Source organism: Dromiciops gliroides, chromosome 2 (assembly GCF_019393635.1).
Source record: "Dromiciops gliroides isolate mDroGli1 chromosome 2, mDroGli1.pri, whole genome shotgun sequence".
Classification (NCBI taxonomy): Eukaryota; Metazoa; Chordata; class Mammalia; order Microbiotheria; family Microbiotheriidae; genus Dromiciops; species Dromiciops gliroides.
Genome location: NC_057862.1, coordinates 168,048,971 through 168,067,639, shown reverse-complemented (window position 1 = coordinate 168,067,639; position 18,669 = coordinate 168,048,971). Strand labels below are relative to the sequence as shown.

Below are 18,669 nucleotides of genomic sequence, written 5' to 3'. Positions count from 1 at the left end.
ACTTTGGGAACAATATCTTCTCTATAAACCTGTAGTTACAATGTAACTTACTAAAATTCAAGGGGAATATGAAAAAATGAGTTAAACACCCACGTTAAATGCAAATTAAAACAATTATTATAGACAACTGCTCACCTGGAACAATAATGTCTCCAAAACCCAATATTGAAACGGGTGCTAGACATGCACTCATTGCTGAGAAATATATTAGCCTTGGTACTTTGATAACGACTGGCAACTGTAGGAGGAAATGCTGACATTAAGCCTCATCTGAATCTTTAAATGTTGCATTTAAAAAGCAATGTACCAACATTAGAACTATTGTTTTACCCATTTTAATTGACATTAAAAAAAATTTGAAATCAGAGGACACACATTGAACACACACACATACACACATGTACACACATGATTTACAAAGCTTAAAAGAAGCAGATTATGTAGTTTTAGAAAAATGAAACCCAACACACACATAGCATTAATCCTATCGATCCAATAGCCCCACTGTCTATCTTCAATGACCAACAGAATGACTCAAGTCTTGAAACAACAGTTCGACTTTATTTTGGCCATCTGTTTTTCCCCCAAAGAAGAATCTTGTCTCAGAGGGTGTGATTTAGAGTCCAGTGAACATATCTAAAATACAATCCTTACTTTCTCATGGGGAGCTGAGGGCTGAGCAGTGGCTTCCACCAAGTTTCCACCATTCTAGGATGAAACCCAAGTCAATAGGTATTTAATAATTTTAAATGACTAAAAAGTGGCTATATTTTGTAAGAAAAAAATTATACCTTAATATGCACTACATGCTCATTGAATTAAATGAGAAGACAAAATTATTAATTGCAGACATCATGGAAATGCAGCAAAATTGATTGTGCACACACACTCATTATGAATATGCATTTCTGTGTAACATATTCCTACCTTTTCACTGCTTCCAAAAGGTCCAGCTGCAACTTCGATCATGATACTTTCCCCATTCTATTCAATGGAAAAGAACAAAGTTGTGCCCTCTAAATGATTTAACAATTTGCAACTATTCAAGAACAATTTGAGCACTTAGCACGGTGCTCAGCACAAAGCAACTATCTGGTTAATATTTGCTGAATGAATAATCAGCAAAAGATGTTTCAAAATAAGCTGCAAAATGCCCTTTCTCATTTCAATATTCATGGAGAACCAAACAGAATGTAGTCATTTAACACACACACACACACACATATACACATACACACAAAATACCTAACACACTTGCTCTTCTTACAATGGTGTTGATAAAACAAGGACTGACAGATAATAAAATGCAAACGATGTAACACAGTAAACCAAAGTACTGTTCTGTACTAACATATAATTCTGATAGTCACAGTCAATTCTTCATTATTTGCATGAATAATGAACAACGATAATTACAAATCTTTCATAGTCAGCTAACAGACTTCACATTTATACTTTTATTTGGGTATGTATGTATATAGTTCTCTGAAAAGTCACAACACTTATTGTATAATAATGAAACTATTACACTACAATCAAATGACTTTTTAAACATTTAATACTGCATGCTACACATAACAGACAGTCATTAATATTGCCTGAATGAAGAAGCAGCCCAAAAGGAGCTGGAAAGGTCTGTAAACCTTCTGCCCTTGAAAGCTGCTCATCTTCAATCCTGTTCCCTTTCCACACTCCATGCTGGAATTGGCAGTCTCTCCCCCACTTTTTTTGCTCAAAGCTTCTATCAAAGGGGAGTACAAGGTGTAAGGGGAGAAGAGCAAAATAAACTTTTGTATAAATGGTTTCTGGAGGTAGAACTCGGCATGGAGATGGTAAATATTCCTCAGTCACTGAACTGAGGATATTGTGGGACACAGATCTCAAAGTTCTATCATCTCGGGGTGGCTAGTTGGTGTCATGGATAAAGCACTGGCCCTGGATTCAGGAGTACCTGAGTTCAAATAGTTCAAATCTGGCCTCAGACACTTGACACTTACTAGCTGTGTGACCCTGGGCAAGTCACTTAATCCCCACTGCCCCACAAAACAAAACAAAACAAAAAGTTCTATCATCTCAAAGCAAAATAGGTTATGAAGGTAAGCAGGTATTAAAAACAACACTGATGGTTTTAAAAGAAATGTTATGACAGACTAAAGGCTCCTCCTTAACCTTGCTTCCTGGGCATGAGAGGTAATGAACTGTCTTTTTTAAAGGCAGGAGCAATGAAATTATCAGCTGTAGTGACCATGGCCCTGACTTTCCAAAGTAAGAACACAGTTTAGCTTACTTCTGTAAGATAGCTAAGGACTTTTTTTCCTCTCCGAAAAAATATTATTTGTCACATGTGATAGCTCTCTGTAAGAGTGAGGAAGAATAATACATGGCATACTATGATGACGTAAAACAAAATATCAGTAAAAAACTTACTAAAACAAAAAGAAACTAAGGACATCCCAAACTCCTCCATCAAAAGTCCTTTGTATTATCACCTATTCTCTCCTCCTTTCCTTATTTTGAATCTTGCCTCTGCTAGGTATTACTTATGTAGTCATTTATACAAGTTACTGGGTAAGTCGATTCACATTTCTGGGCCTGTTTCTGCAGATGTAAAAATGAAGGAGCTAGACCATATGATTTCTAAGGTTCAGATCCCAAATCCAATAATTTCCAACTCCTACAAGACTTCTCAACTTAAAAGTTTCACTAGTACCTCAGAAACAGTCTGTTAAAATTGAGTTTATTTTCTTTTAGAAACCTGCTCCTAGTTATTATTCACTATGTCTGTCAAGGGCACCACAGTGTACTTTCTCCTATATCTGAAACTTTGTATAATCTTTGATTCTTCTATCAACTTTACCTCTCATATTTAATCAGTTAACACTTTGTGTCTATTCTACTTAAACATCATCTCTGGTATCTGTCCCCTTCCTCTCTATTTTTACTGCTACCACCCTAGCATAAGGATAACAGTATATACTACTTGCCTGGACTAGAACTTCCTAACAGGTCTTCTTACCTTCATTCTCTTCAATCCACCCATCTCATTCCATCCAGTTATAATGACTTCCACACTAATCTGCTATATGCATAGTTCCACATAAATAACTCCATTGCTAAAGGTTTTTTAGTAGATACTACCACTTTGGTTTCTATAATATGTCTCTCCCATATGACTGTAATAGCTTCCTATTTGGTCTCCTGATCTCAGCACTCTCCCCACTCCAATTCATCTTCATTCAGCTGCCAAAGTCATTTTTCCAAAGTGTAGGTCTGACTGTGTTACTTACCAGTTCTCAAAAGCTCTAGTAGTTTCTCTATTACCTCCAGGTTTAAATATAAAGTCATTTACAACTTGGAGTCTTACCCTTCCAATCTTATATCTCACTCCCCTCCACATACTCTACCATCTAGTTACAGTAGGCTATATCCATGTGCACATGATATTCCATCTTCCAACTGCCTACCTCTGCAATGGCTCTCCCCTATGCCTGGAATGCTCTTCACATCTTCACCTTTTAATTTTGCTAGCTTCTGTCAAGACCCAACTCAAGTCTCACCTTTTTTTTTGTTTTTTGTTTTTGTGGGGCAATGGGGGTTAAGTGACTTGCCCAGGGTCACACAGCTAGTAAGTGTCAAGTGTCTGAGGCCAGATTTGAACTCAGGTCCTCCTGAATCCAGGGCTGGTGCTTTATCCACTGTGCCACTTAGCTGCCCCTCCCAAATCTCATCTTTTATAGGAAACCTTTCCTAGATTTTCCTTTGAGATGACCTTCCATATAATTTCTTATATAATCTTACATGCACCTAGTTATTTATGTGTTTCCTCATCCATCAGAAGGTGAGTTCCTTGAGGGTAAAAACTGTGTTTGCCTTTCTTTATATCCTTATGACAGTGCAGTGCCTGACAGATAGTAAGTGTTTAATAAGAGCTTGTTGATCAACTATTATGTCATTAAATTAAAGGAGGTGACAAAATAAATAGATGGTAAGGCTATTTCTTAAACCATATTTCCACATCATGATTGAATTTCCATTTAATGGAGAATTGACTGTGATTCATTTGCTAATGAATTCTTGACACCCCAAACTTAAGTTCATGAACACTTTCACATGCTCTAAATACATGCAATCTTATATTCCTACTTCTATACCTACTTGCCTACCTGCTATTAACCTATTAGGCTCATGGCCATGATGTAGCACTTCCAAGGTTCAAACCTTCTAAGCATAACAGCAAAAATGGAAAAGTTAGGAATGAAATGATCTGAGATTAAATGAATGGCTATGTAATGAGGTGACTTCAATAGCCTAAGAGTGTAAATTTAATCCTAACAGAAAACTTTAATAGCATTCATTTTTGTATGTTGCCTTGCAATTTTGTCATAATGAATGTATTGCTAGTAAACATTTCTAGTCTCCTGGGGCTAAGAATGGGACAAGAAAGTGAGAATTTCTTTATACATAGTTGAAGGAAGAGGGAATAGTCATATAGATGGCTTTCCTCCTCAGGGCATATGATTATGAGTTTCCAAACCTCCAAGTCCCTAAGAAAAGAACATTAGAGGTTGTGGATCTTTAATTTTTCTCTGTGTGCTTCTGCTTTGATTTGGTATGTGGTAGGGGTGATATTTCTCACAGAAATGGTTGGTATGACTCAGATAAAGAGAAGTGATGGTACCTGAAGGATAATTGCTTATTGATATAAAGCAGAATATAATAACTGTAAGGAGTTCAGCTCCAGCTCAGCTCTTTTTTGTATATTTTCCCATATTTATATTTATATCTATCTATTTATATTCTTGAATTAACAAATGATGAAACATAAGATACTCTCTTATAAAGTAATATCATGTGGATAGAGACTAGAGAAAGTATTCGTTAACTGTATTGTGTTATGAAGATTCAGTAATGCACTATTACTATAGGTCACTATTTGCCAGGTATTAAAATAGCTTTGTTATTTGGCATCTGTCACAATAATGGTATTTATTGTAATGGGTTTGCTGCTTCTTATAAATGCATGCAAGGTGATGTAAGCCCTTAGCCTGAAAAGATTTGTTGGGGCTTATAGTATGTGTTAGAAGATAAGAATTTTAATAAAAATATCTAAATTACAAGTCATAGCACTAATTTTTTGCTTATGTAGGCCAAGCGATCCTCAGCTATCGAGACTCTAGTCAAGTTACTTCATTTTTAGTCATATTGTCACTGATTAATTCATAGAGCTACTTAAAGATGAAATGAGATACTATATGTATTTCATGAACCATATAATTCTTTTTTTTTTTTTTTGGGCAGAGCAGTGAGGGTTAAGTGACTTGCCCAGGGTCACACAGCTAGTGTCAAGTGTCTGAGGCTGGATTTGAACTCAGGTCCTCCTGAATCCAAGGCCAGTGTTTTATCCACGGCGCCACCTAGCTGCCCCCAACCATATAATTCTATATAAGAGTGTTATTTTTTTTCCATTCATATATGACTGAGAAATTTATAAAAAGTGAAAGATGCTAGTAAAATACTATGGGCTGATGATAAGCTCAAAATATAATTTTTCAATGCAAAATTATTTGGAAGAGAACTTTCTTTATAATTCATCACTATTAGGGAATATCCCTAAGATTATACTATATTCAGACTTTCATTATAAATTAAAGATCACTGGAAAAGAAAGAAGGAAATAACTGGTGGGGTGAGGTGGGCTTAGAAAATTGGACTTGGTATGGAAAGATCAAAAAAAAAATGAGCTAGGAAAGGAAAAACGCATGACTCTTAGAAACTCAAGAGTTTCAAGAAAGGATGAATGAAGAGTAGACAAAGTAGAAATCATCAGATAATAATGATTAAGTTGAAGAATGTGGGATGAAAGAATAAAGGGGGAGGGGGAAATTCAGCACCATCCCTATGAGTATCTCAAACTAGAAACAATTTTTTCACTAAGAATCCACAGAATGTACACTTATACCCTCCATCAAATTGTTTTAACTTCAACAATAAGAATTCTCAAAATATTTCATAATTGGGGGGTGGGGTAGGGATTCACAAGGGTATACAGATTTCAAATTCATGGCAAAATCACCAAGTATGAACAATATAATAGAATGAACAAATATCTTATTTCTCAGAATGTTATATATAACTTTCAAAAATATTAACATACCTTTGTGATGAATGGTGTTATGAAAACAAAAAATACATCATAGATGAGAAGGAGGACTAGAAGTATTACACATGCCTGTTAAAGAAAAAAAAATTAAGAAAGAGTTGATAGTATTTTGAGACATTCACACATCTGTATACCTATTTAAAAAAACCACCACTAACCAACCCTCATGGGATTGTTATTTTTAATTCTGTCCTGTAAGGCAAAAAAGATTCTTTCTACCATTTTCATTTCTTTGGATATCACTGATTCAAAGCAAAGTCCTTTGTTAAATTTCTCCATTCTCTATAAGGCAATGAAGTATGTTATTGTTTAACAGGCAGCATGATATGGTAGGAAGAGTAGTGGACTGGGAGCTATAAGACCTTCATTCAACTTAGTTGTGTGCCTCAGTGTCCACAAATGTAAAGTGGGGAAGATGTATGTACTTTATATTACCTACTTCACAGGGTTGCTGTAAAGGTCAAGTAAGATATTACACAAAGTACTGTAACCATAACACACTTTATAAATATTTGTTCTTATTATTCATGCACATAACTAGTGTATGTTGGACAGGGCAACAATATACTCTACCTTGAAGTTGGGTAATTTCAGTGTTTTAATCAGATTCAGACAGAAAGCCATTCCCAAGAGATCTTGCAAAATCCAGGCCCATCTGAAATAAGACATTAATTTTTTTTTATTGAAAGTTATTTTTAAATGGATCCCCATAAAGAGATCACAATGAATAATATGCCCAACAAAGTCAATACAGTAAACAGTAAGTACCTACTACTACAGATAAAATAGTTGGGAGAAAAAGATAAACTAAAAACTAGACTAAAGTCCTCAGGAAATTTATAATTTAAAAGGAGAAATAAGGCATATATATATATATATATATATATATATATATATATATATAAATTATAATAGGAGAAATTGGAGAAGGTCCTCTTTCTTTCTTTCTTTCTTTTTTTTTTTTGTGAGGCAATTGGGTTTAAGTGACTTGCCCAGGGTCACACAGCTAGTAAGTGTCAAGGGTCTGAGGCTGGATTTGAACTCAGGTACTCCTGACTCCAGGGCTGGTGCTCTGTCCACGAAGGTTCTCTTTCAAGGGGAATGGAAGACAGATGTGGGAAAGGCTTCATGAAGAAGAATGTACTTGAGTTAGATCTTGAGAGAATGGATGTATCTCAGCATTTAGGAGATTAGGTGAGGAAAGTACAGTCTAGGCATGTGAAAAGTTATAGAGATGGGAGAAGGTAAGGAGAGAATAGGGGATGGTGTGTATTCTGGTTTGACTGGGATGTAGAGATTGTGAAGGGAAGTAAAGTGTGATAAGGTTAGAATAGTAGGTTGGAGCCAAATTGTAGAAAGAGTCATATGCTACTATAAGGGACTTTAATGGGAAATTAGTGAAGGGTTTGGAGTTGAGAAGTAACATGATTTGAAAATTACTCTGGCAGCCATATGAAGGTTATGTTGAAAACAAGAGAAACTAGTAGCAGGAAGACTATTCAAGAAGGTATTTACAATTATACCATGTAAAGATGATAATGAATTCCTGACCTAGACTGATTGCAGTTAGGTTCGAAAGGAAGGAAATAGTATGAAATTGTGGAATTTAAATGAAAAGGACTTTATAAATGACTGTACATGGGTAATAAATGACTAAAACAGGTCAAGGATGACTCAAAGGTTTCTCAAAAGTGACTGGAAGGAGGCTGGTACCATCAATATAAATAAAGAGGAATGGGTAGGTTTTCTAGTGGAAATGAATTCACTTTGGCCATGTTAAACTTAAGGTACCAGAAAGGTCATAGATAAAGAGATATCTAGCAGGCAACTGGAAATAAACTCAAAAGGGTCAGAATATTGGAAAGTCATTTTCATGGAGCTGTTAAATGAAGCCAGGGGAATGTATGAAACTTCCAAGAAAGAAAAAGGTAAAGGGCCTAGGACTTAAAAAATCCCTGTTGATGTGACTACTGAGGTAAGCATGGTATAGTAGAGCACTGGACTTAGAATCTGGAAAACATGGGTTCAGATCTTGATTTAGACATTAGCTGTATGATGCTGGAGTCATTTAAACTCTCTGGACTTCAGTTACCTCATCTGTAAAAAGAGTGGGTTGGATTCAATGATTTCTAAGGTCTCTTTTAACTCTAAATTTATGATTTAATTATTGTTTACTATTTCCTTTGTTCAAAAAAAAAGAAACCAATATTTTCTATATGTACTAAAGCAATGATATATTAGAATATTGGTCAGTACGATGAGCAAAAGTTGTAATAAGTCTAAATTTGTTTAAAACCATTGCAAATTTATAGAATAACTTTCCTAAATAAGCTAACTAAAGCATTTTATTGTAAAATTATCTAAAAAATTTAGATCCAGCAATTTCTATCAACATTATTAACAATATGTTAATAATTCATTAAATGATCTTAGTCTTCTTTACTTTTAAGCTTACATTTAACATGAAATAAGTTTCAAATGTCTTTGTACATTTGATTCCAAATCAATCAGCTTGGGAACTGTTTATTTGACATGGTTTTTCCTGAAAATTCATTCTTTAAAGACCATGATATTCTAGGATAAAAGCCATAAATTCCTCAGCCAAGTAGATGATTAACTAAGTGAAATGTGTGCCAATCTGTCTCTAATCTAAAACACTAAAAACTGGTCTCCTACCTGTCATCATTTCGAAATACTGCCCAAACAACAGCCAGGGATATGCAAAATGCTGCAAGAAAGAGAAGTCTTACTTCAAAGCTTTTGCTGCCACATGAGATCCTAAAAGAGAGAAAGAAACAAACACAAACAATGGAGAGAATTTAGTTTGCCAAGTAGTTGAAAATAGACTGGGGATGGGAAGATGGATTGGGTTAGGTAGGGTCATAATACAGTCAAAACAAAAACAAAAACTGCCATTCAGTACTAAAGTTGCTGCAACAGCCAACAGTTTCCTTTTTAAATAAAGCAACTGATAATAAAATACTTAAATGTGTGATATTTTGACATTTCCACTTTTTTTTTTGCATATAGCTTAAATAGCTAATAGCAACATTCTACAGCTGCCCAGAAAAAAATCCATACCTGCATTGTCCACATGGTATTTTCTTAATCAGTGTTGCAAGGCAGTTGTATAAACTCATTGAAGATGCCAAGCAGAAAATTGCTATCATAACATAGACTAGAAAAAAAGGAGAAATATTTAATGAAAACAGAGGAAAATGTCAGAAAAATGCTGTCATGTGGCATAAAATTTCTGTACAAATACCATATTTCAGTTGATTTGTTTTTTTAAAAGCTATCTTACATAGATGCTCAAAGAACATTCAATTAGACTGGCTAGACTGCAATGCAATGCTGTCTTCCATTGTATGCTTATTTAGGGTCTGTGAAAGGAATGGAAGAGTCACCTGTATAGCAGGAGTTGTTTGAAAACAACTCATTCTAAAATTGAAGCTAATAGAATCATGTGAGTTCTAATAAAGTAAGTCCAAGAATATTTATTTTGAGAAGGGGAAGAATGAATTCATTTATATACTGCTTTTTTGAAATACATATATAATGTATACTTAATAATCTTTTAATAATATCATATAAATTATTTCTGTCATTTTATCTATATAGTTTATAGGATATAACCTGATCCATTCTATTGCCATAGCCATGTAATAAAGAACTTTTCCCTAAGAGTTCTAATATAGTTATCAGTGTTTAATACTCATGTATTTTTATTGAAAATTATTAATAAAAGTTTTATGATAAAAATCACTAAGCTTAAAAGATTAAGTTTTTTAACCTCTCAATAATTCAAAATAATAATTAATTTTTACTGCATAGGCCTTCTGAAATTTCAATGAAATTGTGAGGCCACTTCGTTGTTCAAGAGAGGAGGACAAGCAAAAAGTCTAGAGCCAGTAAAATGTAGAAAGGGTAGTAGCTGCCCCATAGGGTGATTAAACCCCAAATATTAAGTGTTTACTGTATGCAATACATTGTGCTAGGCACTGGGAATAAATCTAAGATGTGGATGAGATGTATACAAATAACTATAACACAGGCACATGAAGTTAGATTTATGAGAAATTTGAGGGGTAACTTTTAGCTCAAGGTGGGTGGAAGGATCAAAGGCTTGATTGAGGAGGGGTATCTGGCCTGAGACTTTAAAGAATTTAAACAGCTGGAGATGTGGAGAGACTATTTTCCAGGGCTGTGTGTATGTCTGAGGCAAAGGGGTGGATTGGGAAGGGGAGAGATCCAAAAAAATATAACTGAGAAAGATGAAATCAAGAAACAGCCAGTAGACTAGTTTGTCTGGGACAGAGAATACCTGAATAGGAGTAATGTTTTGTTTTGTTTTTAAATTTTATTTTTTAATTAATAAAGTATTTTATTTTTTCCCATTACATATATACACACACACACATAATAACATTAATCCTATTTCTGAATTAGTCATGTTATAAGAGCAAAAATCAGAGCAATGATGAAAAACCTCAAAATAGAAAAAAAAACAACAGCACCTAAAACCAAAAGAAATAGTATGGTTCATTCAGCATCTGTATTCCACAGTTCTTTTTTTTTTTTTCTTGGATTTGGAGATCCTCTTCTATCATGAGTTCCCTGGAACTCTTCTGTACCATTGCATTGGTGAGAAGAATATAGTCCATCACAGTAGGTCAACACTCAATGTTGATGATACTGTGTACAATGTTCTTCTGGTTCTGCTCATCTCACTCATCATCAGCTCACGCAAGACCCTCCAGGTTTCTCTGAACTCCTCCTGCTCATCATTTCTTACAGCACAATAGTATTCCATTGTATTCATATACCACAACTTGTCCAGCCATTCCCCAATTGATGGGCATCCCCATAACTTCCAATTCCTTGCCACCACATAAAGAGCAGCTATAAATATTTTTGTACATGTGGGTCCCTTTCCCCTTAGGAGTAATGTTAAATAAGGAGAAAGCTAAGTTGAAATCATATTGTAGAGGACTATGAATGCTAGGCTAAGGAGTTTGTATTTTATCTTTTTTTTTTTTGGTAAGGCAATTGGGGTTAAGTGACTTGCCCAGGGTCACATAGCTAGTAAGTGTTAAGTGTCTGAGGCCAGATTTGAACTCAGGTACTCCTGAATCCAGGGCTGGTGCTTTATCCACTGAGCCACCTAGCTGCCCCTGTGTATATTATCTTAATAGGCAATGGTGAGCCACTGAAAGTAGAGAGTATGGTGATCAGATCTATTAGAGTTACTTTGGCAGCTGTGTAAAGGATGGACTGGAAAGAGAAAAAAGGGGCAGGGAGACAAGTATGGTAGTTTATGTGAGCGATGAGAGCTAGAACTGTAGCAGTGGTTCAGGGAAAAAAAGGAATGAATTAACACAGTGAATACACTAAAAATGCTATTAAAGAAAGCTAAAGTACAGTTGTCATAGATTGAAAGATGTTTTTAGAAATACTTTCTATAGGACAGATGAAATGAAGCTATTGAAACAAGCTGTGAGGTCTCAGGTTCATTCTCCACCCCAGCTTTAGGCTAATATTCTTTGAATGGTGGCTTGGCAAAGGTTTTTGGGTGATCTTCATGAATGTTCCTCTTTCCCCATTTCCCTCTTCTTGCTATTGTACACTTTGGCTATTGTTGGACTACTACAAAAGCAGGACTGGCAAGTTTCCAAGAGGCCATGCTGGAAAGAGGATCATTCTAGTTTTTACCTCAGCTCTCTGAGTACAAAAAAGTTCAGGCTACCCCATAGGCCACTGGGCACATGCCTGATTATACTTTGATATGACCTGATCCTGACCACTGGTAATGATAAAAGGTTTCTATATGGGGAAAATTATTTTTAAAATAAATTTTATATAATACCAACATTAGCAATTTAACTCAAAAACAGATGGACTATATTTTGGGGGTAGGCATTATACTTGTGATTCTTCTATTTCATGCATCAAAAAAACCTTAGATCACTGTTTTTGATACTGTACAGTTACGCTTTGTCTGCAGAGAAGAAAAATTAATAGCCATAGCCAGCATTTCTGCCTTGCCAAGAATAAATTCTCTTATTGAGACTATAAGGAGTTATCACCTAAACTAACAAGGGTGGAAGAATTAAAAATTTTAGTTGAGCATAAAAAAATAAATTAACTAAATCAGTCATCCAAGTTTTCACAATAAAAATACCTTAATTTAAAGAAAAGAGGAAATTCAAGGAAGTGAGTTGGAGTAATATATACCAAAAGTAAAAAAAATATAAAAACTAATTTCTTACCTAGCCACTTGTAGAAGAAATAAAGTAAGATCATTATAACACAACAGCCAACCACAAATATTATAACTGTAAGTGGAGTAAAAGTTAAAGAGTCTTCCTTCTTTTTTGTTTCTCTTTCTTCAGTGTTTGTCACTGCCTTCATGTCCTCCCTGCACAAATATACAAAAGAGCCTCAGTAAAACTTATCCTGTGAAACAGTTACACTTCTTCAGCATACGGAAATCCTGGTGTAAGAACATTTTCACCAACAGAGATTGCATCCAGCTGAGCAGATGATAGATTCTGAACATAAATATCATCTCCTTTATAATTTTACCAGAACAATCCCTAGAAATATTGTTTGGAGTGGGGTAGGTTATGAAGGGATAAGGGACAGAAGAGGAACAGGACTATAGAAAGCCCTGGCAGAAAACTTGATGGAAAAAAAGACAATCCATCAACACATGAGTTTATACGGAATAAAAATAAAACTTGATTCAAGCAAAGTTCAGATCAATTCCTAAATAGCCATTATATCATTAGTTATAAGAAGAATTTAGGGATAACATTCCAAGGACACTATAAAAGGAAATGAATCCATTTGCTCAAAACCCCTAATGCCACCATTTGAAATACAATAATGGATAAACTATTGTTCTGATACAATGTCATTTCTTAATATCAATTGGGACAAACTTTTGTATCTGAAAAAGTTGACAATATTTATGACACAAAGCTTAAATTAAGTCTATTATATTCTTCTTGCTACATAAGGGTGTTAGATATAAATGTTTTTATTTGAAACATATTAAAATCTAATTATATTATTAATCAATGCAAAATATTAAAACTATTCATTTTCCCCCTTATTAGTGTCCTCCTTAAGAGTTATTTCAATAACAATATATACATTTTCCTCTCTTGAGTGACCTCTTTAGATTTTAAATTGCCCAATAAAGGGCAAGAATTGTTTTCATTGCATTCTTTGTAGGACTTCTACATTTTTATTTCAGTTCCCTAACTAGAGACTGAATAAATATTGATAAGTTCATTTAGTTTAAAATAAGTTTAATACTTAGTAATGGTGATTACTATGCCAAAAGTTTAGAAACTTAAAAAAAAATGATGTAGTTATACTATATTCTGTAATGGCTATGCGTCAAAACTTCAATTACAGATGTATCATTTCAGTTCCTGTAGTCAGCAAAATCCACCAGATTTAACCATCCTTTCTACTATTCTTGATTCATAATTATAAGTAAGGTTGTGAGAAAACAAAGCTCACCTTCTAATTAAGAATTAGTTTTTTTCAAAATATGAGCTCTACTAAACCTCTGACTTATCTGTGGGTATCCAGCTAATGAGGCAGTTAACTTTATATCTTAAGACTCAAAATTAAGGTCTTCATTTTTTGTTTCTCTTTTTTCACTGCCTTCATGTCCTTCCTGCACAAAAATGCAGACATACCTCATTTTATTGTGCTTCACAGATGTGTATTGTTTTTTTTTCTTTTGTTTTTTTAATTATATATAAGGTATTTTATTTTTTCCGTTACATGTAAAGATAGTTCTCAACTTTTGTTTATACAAGCTTTACAATTTCAGATTTTTCTCCCTCCCCTCCCTCCCCCCTCCCCTAGACAGCAGGTAATCTGATATAGGTTATATCTATATATCTATATACATATTTATATATATACACACACACACACATATATATACACATAATAACATTAATTCTATTTCTGCATTAATCCTGTTATAAGAGAAAAAATCAGAGCAGTAATGCAAAATCTCAAAATAGAAAAAAAAACACAATAGCACCCAAAACAAAAGAAATAGTATGGTTCAATCAGCATCTATACTCCACAGTTCTTTTTTTTTTTTTCTTGGATTTGGAGATCCTCTTCTATCATGAGTTCCCTGGAACTCTTCTGTACCATTGCATTGGTGAGAAGAATATAGTCCATCACAGTAGGTCAACACTCAATGTTGATGATACTGTGTACAATGTTCTTCTGGTTCTGCTCATCTCACTCATCATCAGCCCCCGCAAGACCCTCCAGGTTTCTCTGAACTCCTCCTGCTCATCATTTCTTACAGCACAATAGTATTCCATTGTATTCATATACCACAACTTGTCCAGCCATTCACCAATTGATGGGCATCCCCTCAACTTCCAATTCCTTGCCACCACATAAAGAGCAGCTATAAATATTTTTGTACATGTGGGTCCCCTTCCCCCTTCCATGATCTCTTTGGGAAAAAGACCCAAAAGTGGTATTGCTGGGTCAAAGGGTATGCACAGCTTCATCGCCCTTTGGGCATAATTCCAAATTGCTCTCCAGAATGGTTGGATCAGTTCACAGCTCCACCAACAATGAATTAGTGTTCCAATTTCCCCACAGCTTCTCCAACATTTATTATCTTCTTTTTTTGTCATTTTAGCCAATCTGATAGGTGTCAGGTGGTACCTCAGAGTTGTTTTAATTTGCATCTCTCTAATCATTAGAGATTTAGAGCATTTTTTCATATGGGAATAGATAGCTTTGGATTCTTCATCAGAAAACTGCGTGTTCATATCCTTTGACCATTTCTCAATTGGGGAATGACTTGGATTCTTATAAATTTGATTTAGTTCCCTATATATTTTAGAGATGAGGCCTTTATCAGAAGTACTGGCCTCAAAAATTGTTTCCCAGCTTTCTGCCTCCCTTCTAATTTTGGATGCATTGCTTCTGTTTGTACAGAAATTTTTTAATTTAATATAATCAAAATCATCCATTTTGCATTTTATAATATACTCTATCTCTTGTTTGGTCAAAAACTGTTTTCCTTTCCAAAGATCTGATAGGTAGACTATTCCTTTCTCTCCTAATTTACCTATGGTATCACCTCTTATGTCTAAATCATGTATCCATTTTGACCTTATTTTAGTATAAGGTGTAAGATGTTGGTCTATGCCTAATTTCTGCCATATTATCTTCCAGTTTTCCCAGCAGTTTTTGTCAAATACTGAGTTCCTATCCCAGAAGCTGGAGTTAGCAATCAGAGAAGAAAAAGGAATTAAAGGAATTAGAATAGGCAAGGAGGAAACAAAACTATCACTCTTTGCAGATGCTATGATGGTATAATTAAAGAATCCTAGAGAATCAACTCAAAAATTACTTGAAACAATTAACAACTTTAGCAAAGTAGCAGGATATAAAATAAATCCACATAAATCATCAGCATTTCTATACATGACCAACAAAGTCCAGCAGCAAGAGACAGAAAGAGAAATTCCATTTAAAGTAAGGGTAGATAATATAAAATACTTGGGAGTCTACTTGCCAAGACAAACCCAGGAACTCTATGAACACAACTACCAAACACTCTTCACACAAATCAAATCAGATCTAAATAATTGGAAAGATATCAATTGCTCATGGATAGGCAGAGCTAATATAGTAAAAATGATAATATTGCCTAAATTAATTTACTTATTCAGTGCCATACCAATCAGACTACCTAAAAATTATTTTATAGAGCTAGAAAAAATAATAACAAAATTCATCAGGAAAAACAAAAAATCAAGAATATCCAGGGAAATAATGAAAAAAAATTCACAGGAAGGTGGGTTAGCGGTACCAAACCTGGAGCTTTACTATAAAGCGGCAGTCATCAAAACTATCTGGTACTGGCTAAAAAATAGAGTGGTAGATCAATGGAATAGGCTAGGCTCAGGAAATGCAGTAGTAAATGACACTAGTAATGTAGTGTTTGATGTGCATTGTTTTTTAATGAAACAAGTTGAATGTTTGATCTCCTAAATTCCATTCATTAATTACATATCCTGACATTGTTACCCAGATCTCACAAGAAAAAGAACCTACACTTAAATTGTTATCAATAAAACTCCCATCTTTATTTAATCACAAATTTTCCAGGTACTTGACTAACAAGTAATTTTGCCACTTAAAAATCACGAAGTGTGTTGGCTGGTCATCATTCTGATCATCTCTGTCCCTGATATTCCTGAGTTCTTGGAAGTGTTACAATAGACAACACCTCCCTCTCAATTATAGAGCTGCACTGAATGGCAGAAAATAAAGAGTTTTAAGATGTTTGAAAATCCTTAAGTGTTAGCTGAATAAAAAAAGACACCAACCCTTGGTATTATTGTTCAGCGTAAAGAAACATTTTAAAAGTCATTTTTAAAAAACAACGAACATTTGCAAAAAATTACATTTACAGTACTGTCTAGATATAAATGAATTCAATAAAGTTTTAGGTATTTATTTTCAGTATTTTAGTAAAGAACACTATGCAGTTTTATGGAGAAGAAGAAAATAATGTTCTACAATCTTTGTCTCAATGCTACATTTTAAATTGCAAATCACCTTTAAATAAATAAAAACCAAAACAAAACCACAGCTCGCCAAATCGGCTTTACATATAGTCATCTGCACAAAGAGATCAAGCATAGTTTCTTCCTTATCAACCTGGTGTTAAAAGGATTATGCTTTAAAGACTAATGATCTGTTCATAATAGTATTTCAACTCTCCATCCTGAAGAAGTCTCCAAGTGAAACCTGGGCCTTTTCATTTCCTAAAGTAACTAAATATCTTCCATTTCACAGAACAATCTGATTTTGATCTGGCTCGCAATGCATTTTTTGCAATTTATTAGACCCCAGTCCTTTTTTTCTCCTCTCTTCATTTACTTGCTAAATCACAATCTTTATATAGTTTATATTTCTATTTTTTAGGAAAATCTTATGCCTGGTCAACCAACCACTCAACAAACATTTATTATGTATCCACTATATGCCAGGCACTGGGCATAAAAAGACAAAATGAAACAGTCTCTTTTCATAAGAAGTGTATATTCTATTGGGAGAGACAACATGGCATATAAGTATATACAATTTTTGTTTGTTTGTTTGTTTTTTTGGGTTTTTTTGGTGAGGCAATTGGGGTTAAGTGACTTGCCCAGGGTCACACAGCTAGTAAATGTTAAGTGTCTGAGGCCAGATTTGAACTCAGGTCCTCCTGAATCTAAGGCTGGGGCTCTATCCACTGCGCTGCCTAGCTGCCCCAGTATAAACAATTTTTTAAAAAGCTGGAGTTATAGTGGATGCACTGGAAGATGTACTAGTACTTGGGTGGGAGGCATCAGGAAAAGACCACGTAGGAGGCTTTTGAGCTGAACTTTGAAGGAAATTAGGTATTCAAAGAGCTTGCAAAAGTGAATTACATTCCAGAAATGGGGAACAGGCTATGTAAAGGCACACAGAGAAAACGGAGTGTCATGTGTGAGGAAGAGTGAGGCTAGCTGACTGGACTACAGAGAGTATATAAAGGTTGAAAAGGCAGGTTATGGAATGTGAAGGTCTTTAAATGCCAAACAAAAGAGTTTGCATTTGTTTTTAGAGGTAATAGGGAGCAGCTAGATTATTGAGTAGTGATGTGACATGGTCAGACCTGTGCTTTAAGAATATCACTTTGCCAGCATCTACCACTCCCTGTTCAGATAGACCCACATCTTTGCATATGATTTTCTTTTCTTTTTTTCTTCTTTCCTCCCTCCCTAATTCTAAAAATCTATAAACCTACATTTGATCACATTGTAAAAGGCATTTTCTCCTAACAGAACTACAAAATTTGCTCCCTTTGTCTTGTATGTTTGAAAAATTGTCACTGTATTCCTCATGACAGTTTTCTTTGTATCTTTTTATTATTATTATTTTTTAGTGAGGCAATTGGGGTTAAGTGACTTGCCCAGGGTCACACAGCTAGTAAGTGTTAAATGTCTGAGGCCGGATTTGAACTTAGGTACTCCTGACTCCAGGGCCGGTGCTCTATCCACTGCGCCACCTAGCTGCCCCTTCTTTGTATCTTTTGAAGAAGGATGCCAATAATTATGTATCTTACTGTTCTTTGTGCCTATATGTATTCTGGGTAAGTTCCTGAGAAGTTTAGTTTACTTTCTTCAGTTCTGGGGCCAAATATTGAATGTAAGCTTATTAGTGACTCCATGTGTGATATATTCTAGTATGTTTCTGAGACATAGGAAAAAAGAAAGTGTTTTTTAAAGTGACTAAAACATTAAAATCTATGGTGTAGCAATTTCAATAGAAAAATAATTATTTCAAACACTTTCTCAAAATAGCCTAGAAAAAGAAGGATGGCTTTCAAAGGTTTTCTCCATAAACAAAATATGATATTGATTATTGTGGGATCTGCAAAATCTAAAACTGGATGAATAATATTTTAAAGT

General features: G+C 34.6%; 1 protein-coding gene across 3 annotated transcripts in view; it reads right to left on the bottom strand.

Moving 5' to 3' along the window:
* Positions 1-18,669, bottom strand: part of SPPL2A (signal peptide peptidase like 2A) — a 68,072-nt gene that overhangs the window by 17,971 nt on the left and 31,432 nt on the right. For 2 of the 3 annotated variants that reach the window (XM_043985695.1, XM_043985697.1), the window contains exons 6-13: positions 12,430-12,578; positions 9,242-9,338; positions 8,837-8,938; positions 6,734-6,815; positions 6,155-6,229; positions 928-984; positions 655-708; positions 136-238 (exon numbers count right to left, since the gene is read on the bottom strand). In XM_043985695.1, the coding sequence (XP_043841630.1) occupies positions 136-238; positions 655-708; positions 928-984; positions 6,155-6,229; positions 6,734-6,815; positions 8,837-8,938; positions 9,242-9,338; positions 12,430-12,578 (719 nt within the window). The remainder of the gene's footprint in view (positions 1-135; positions 239-654; positions 709-927; positions 985-6,154; positions 6,230-6,733; positions 6,816-8,836; positions 8,939-9,241; positions 9,339-12,429; positions 12,579-18,669) is intronic. The other variant, XM_043985696.1, reaches the window with a different exon arrangement.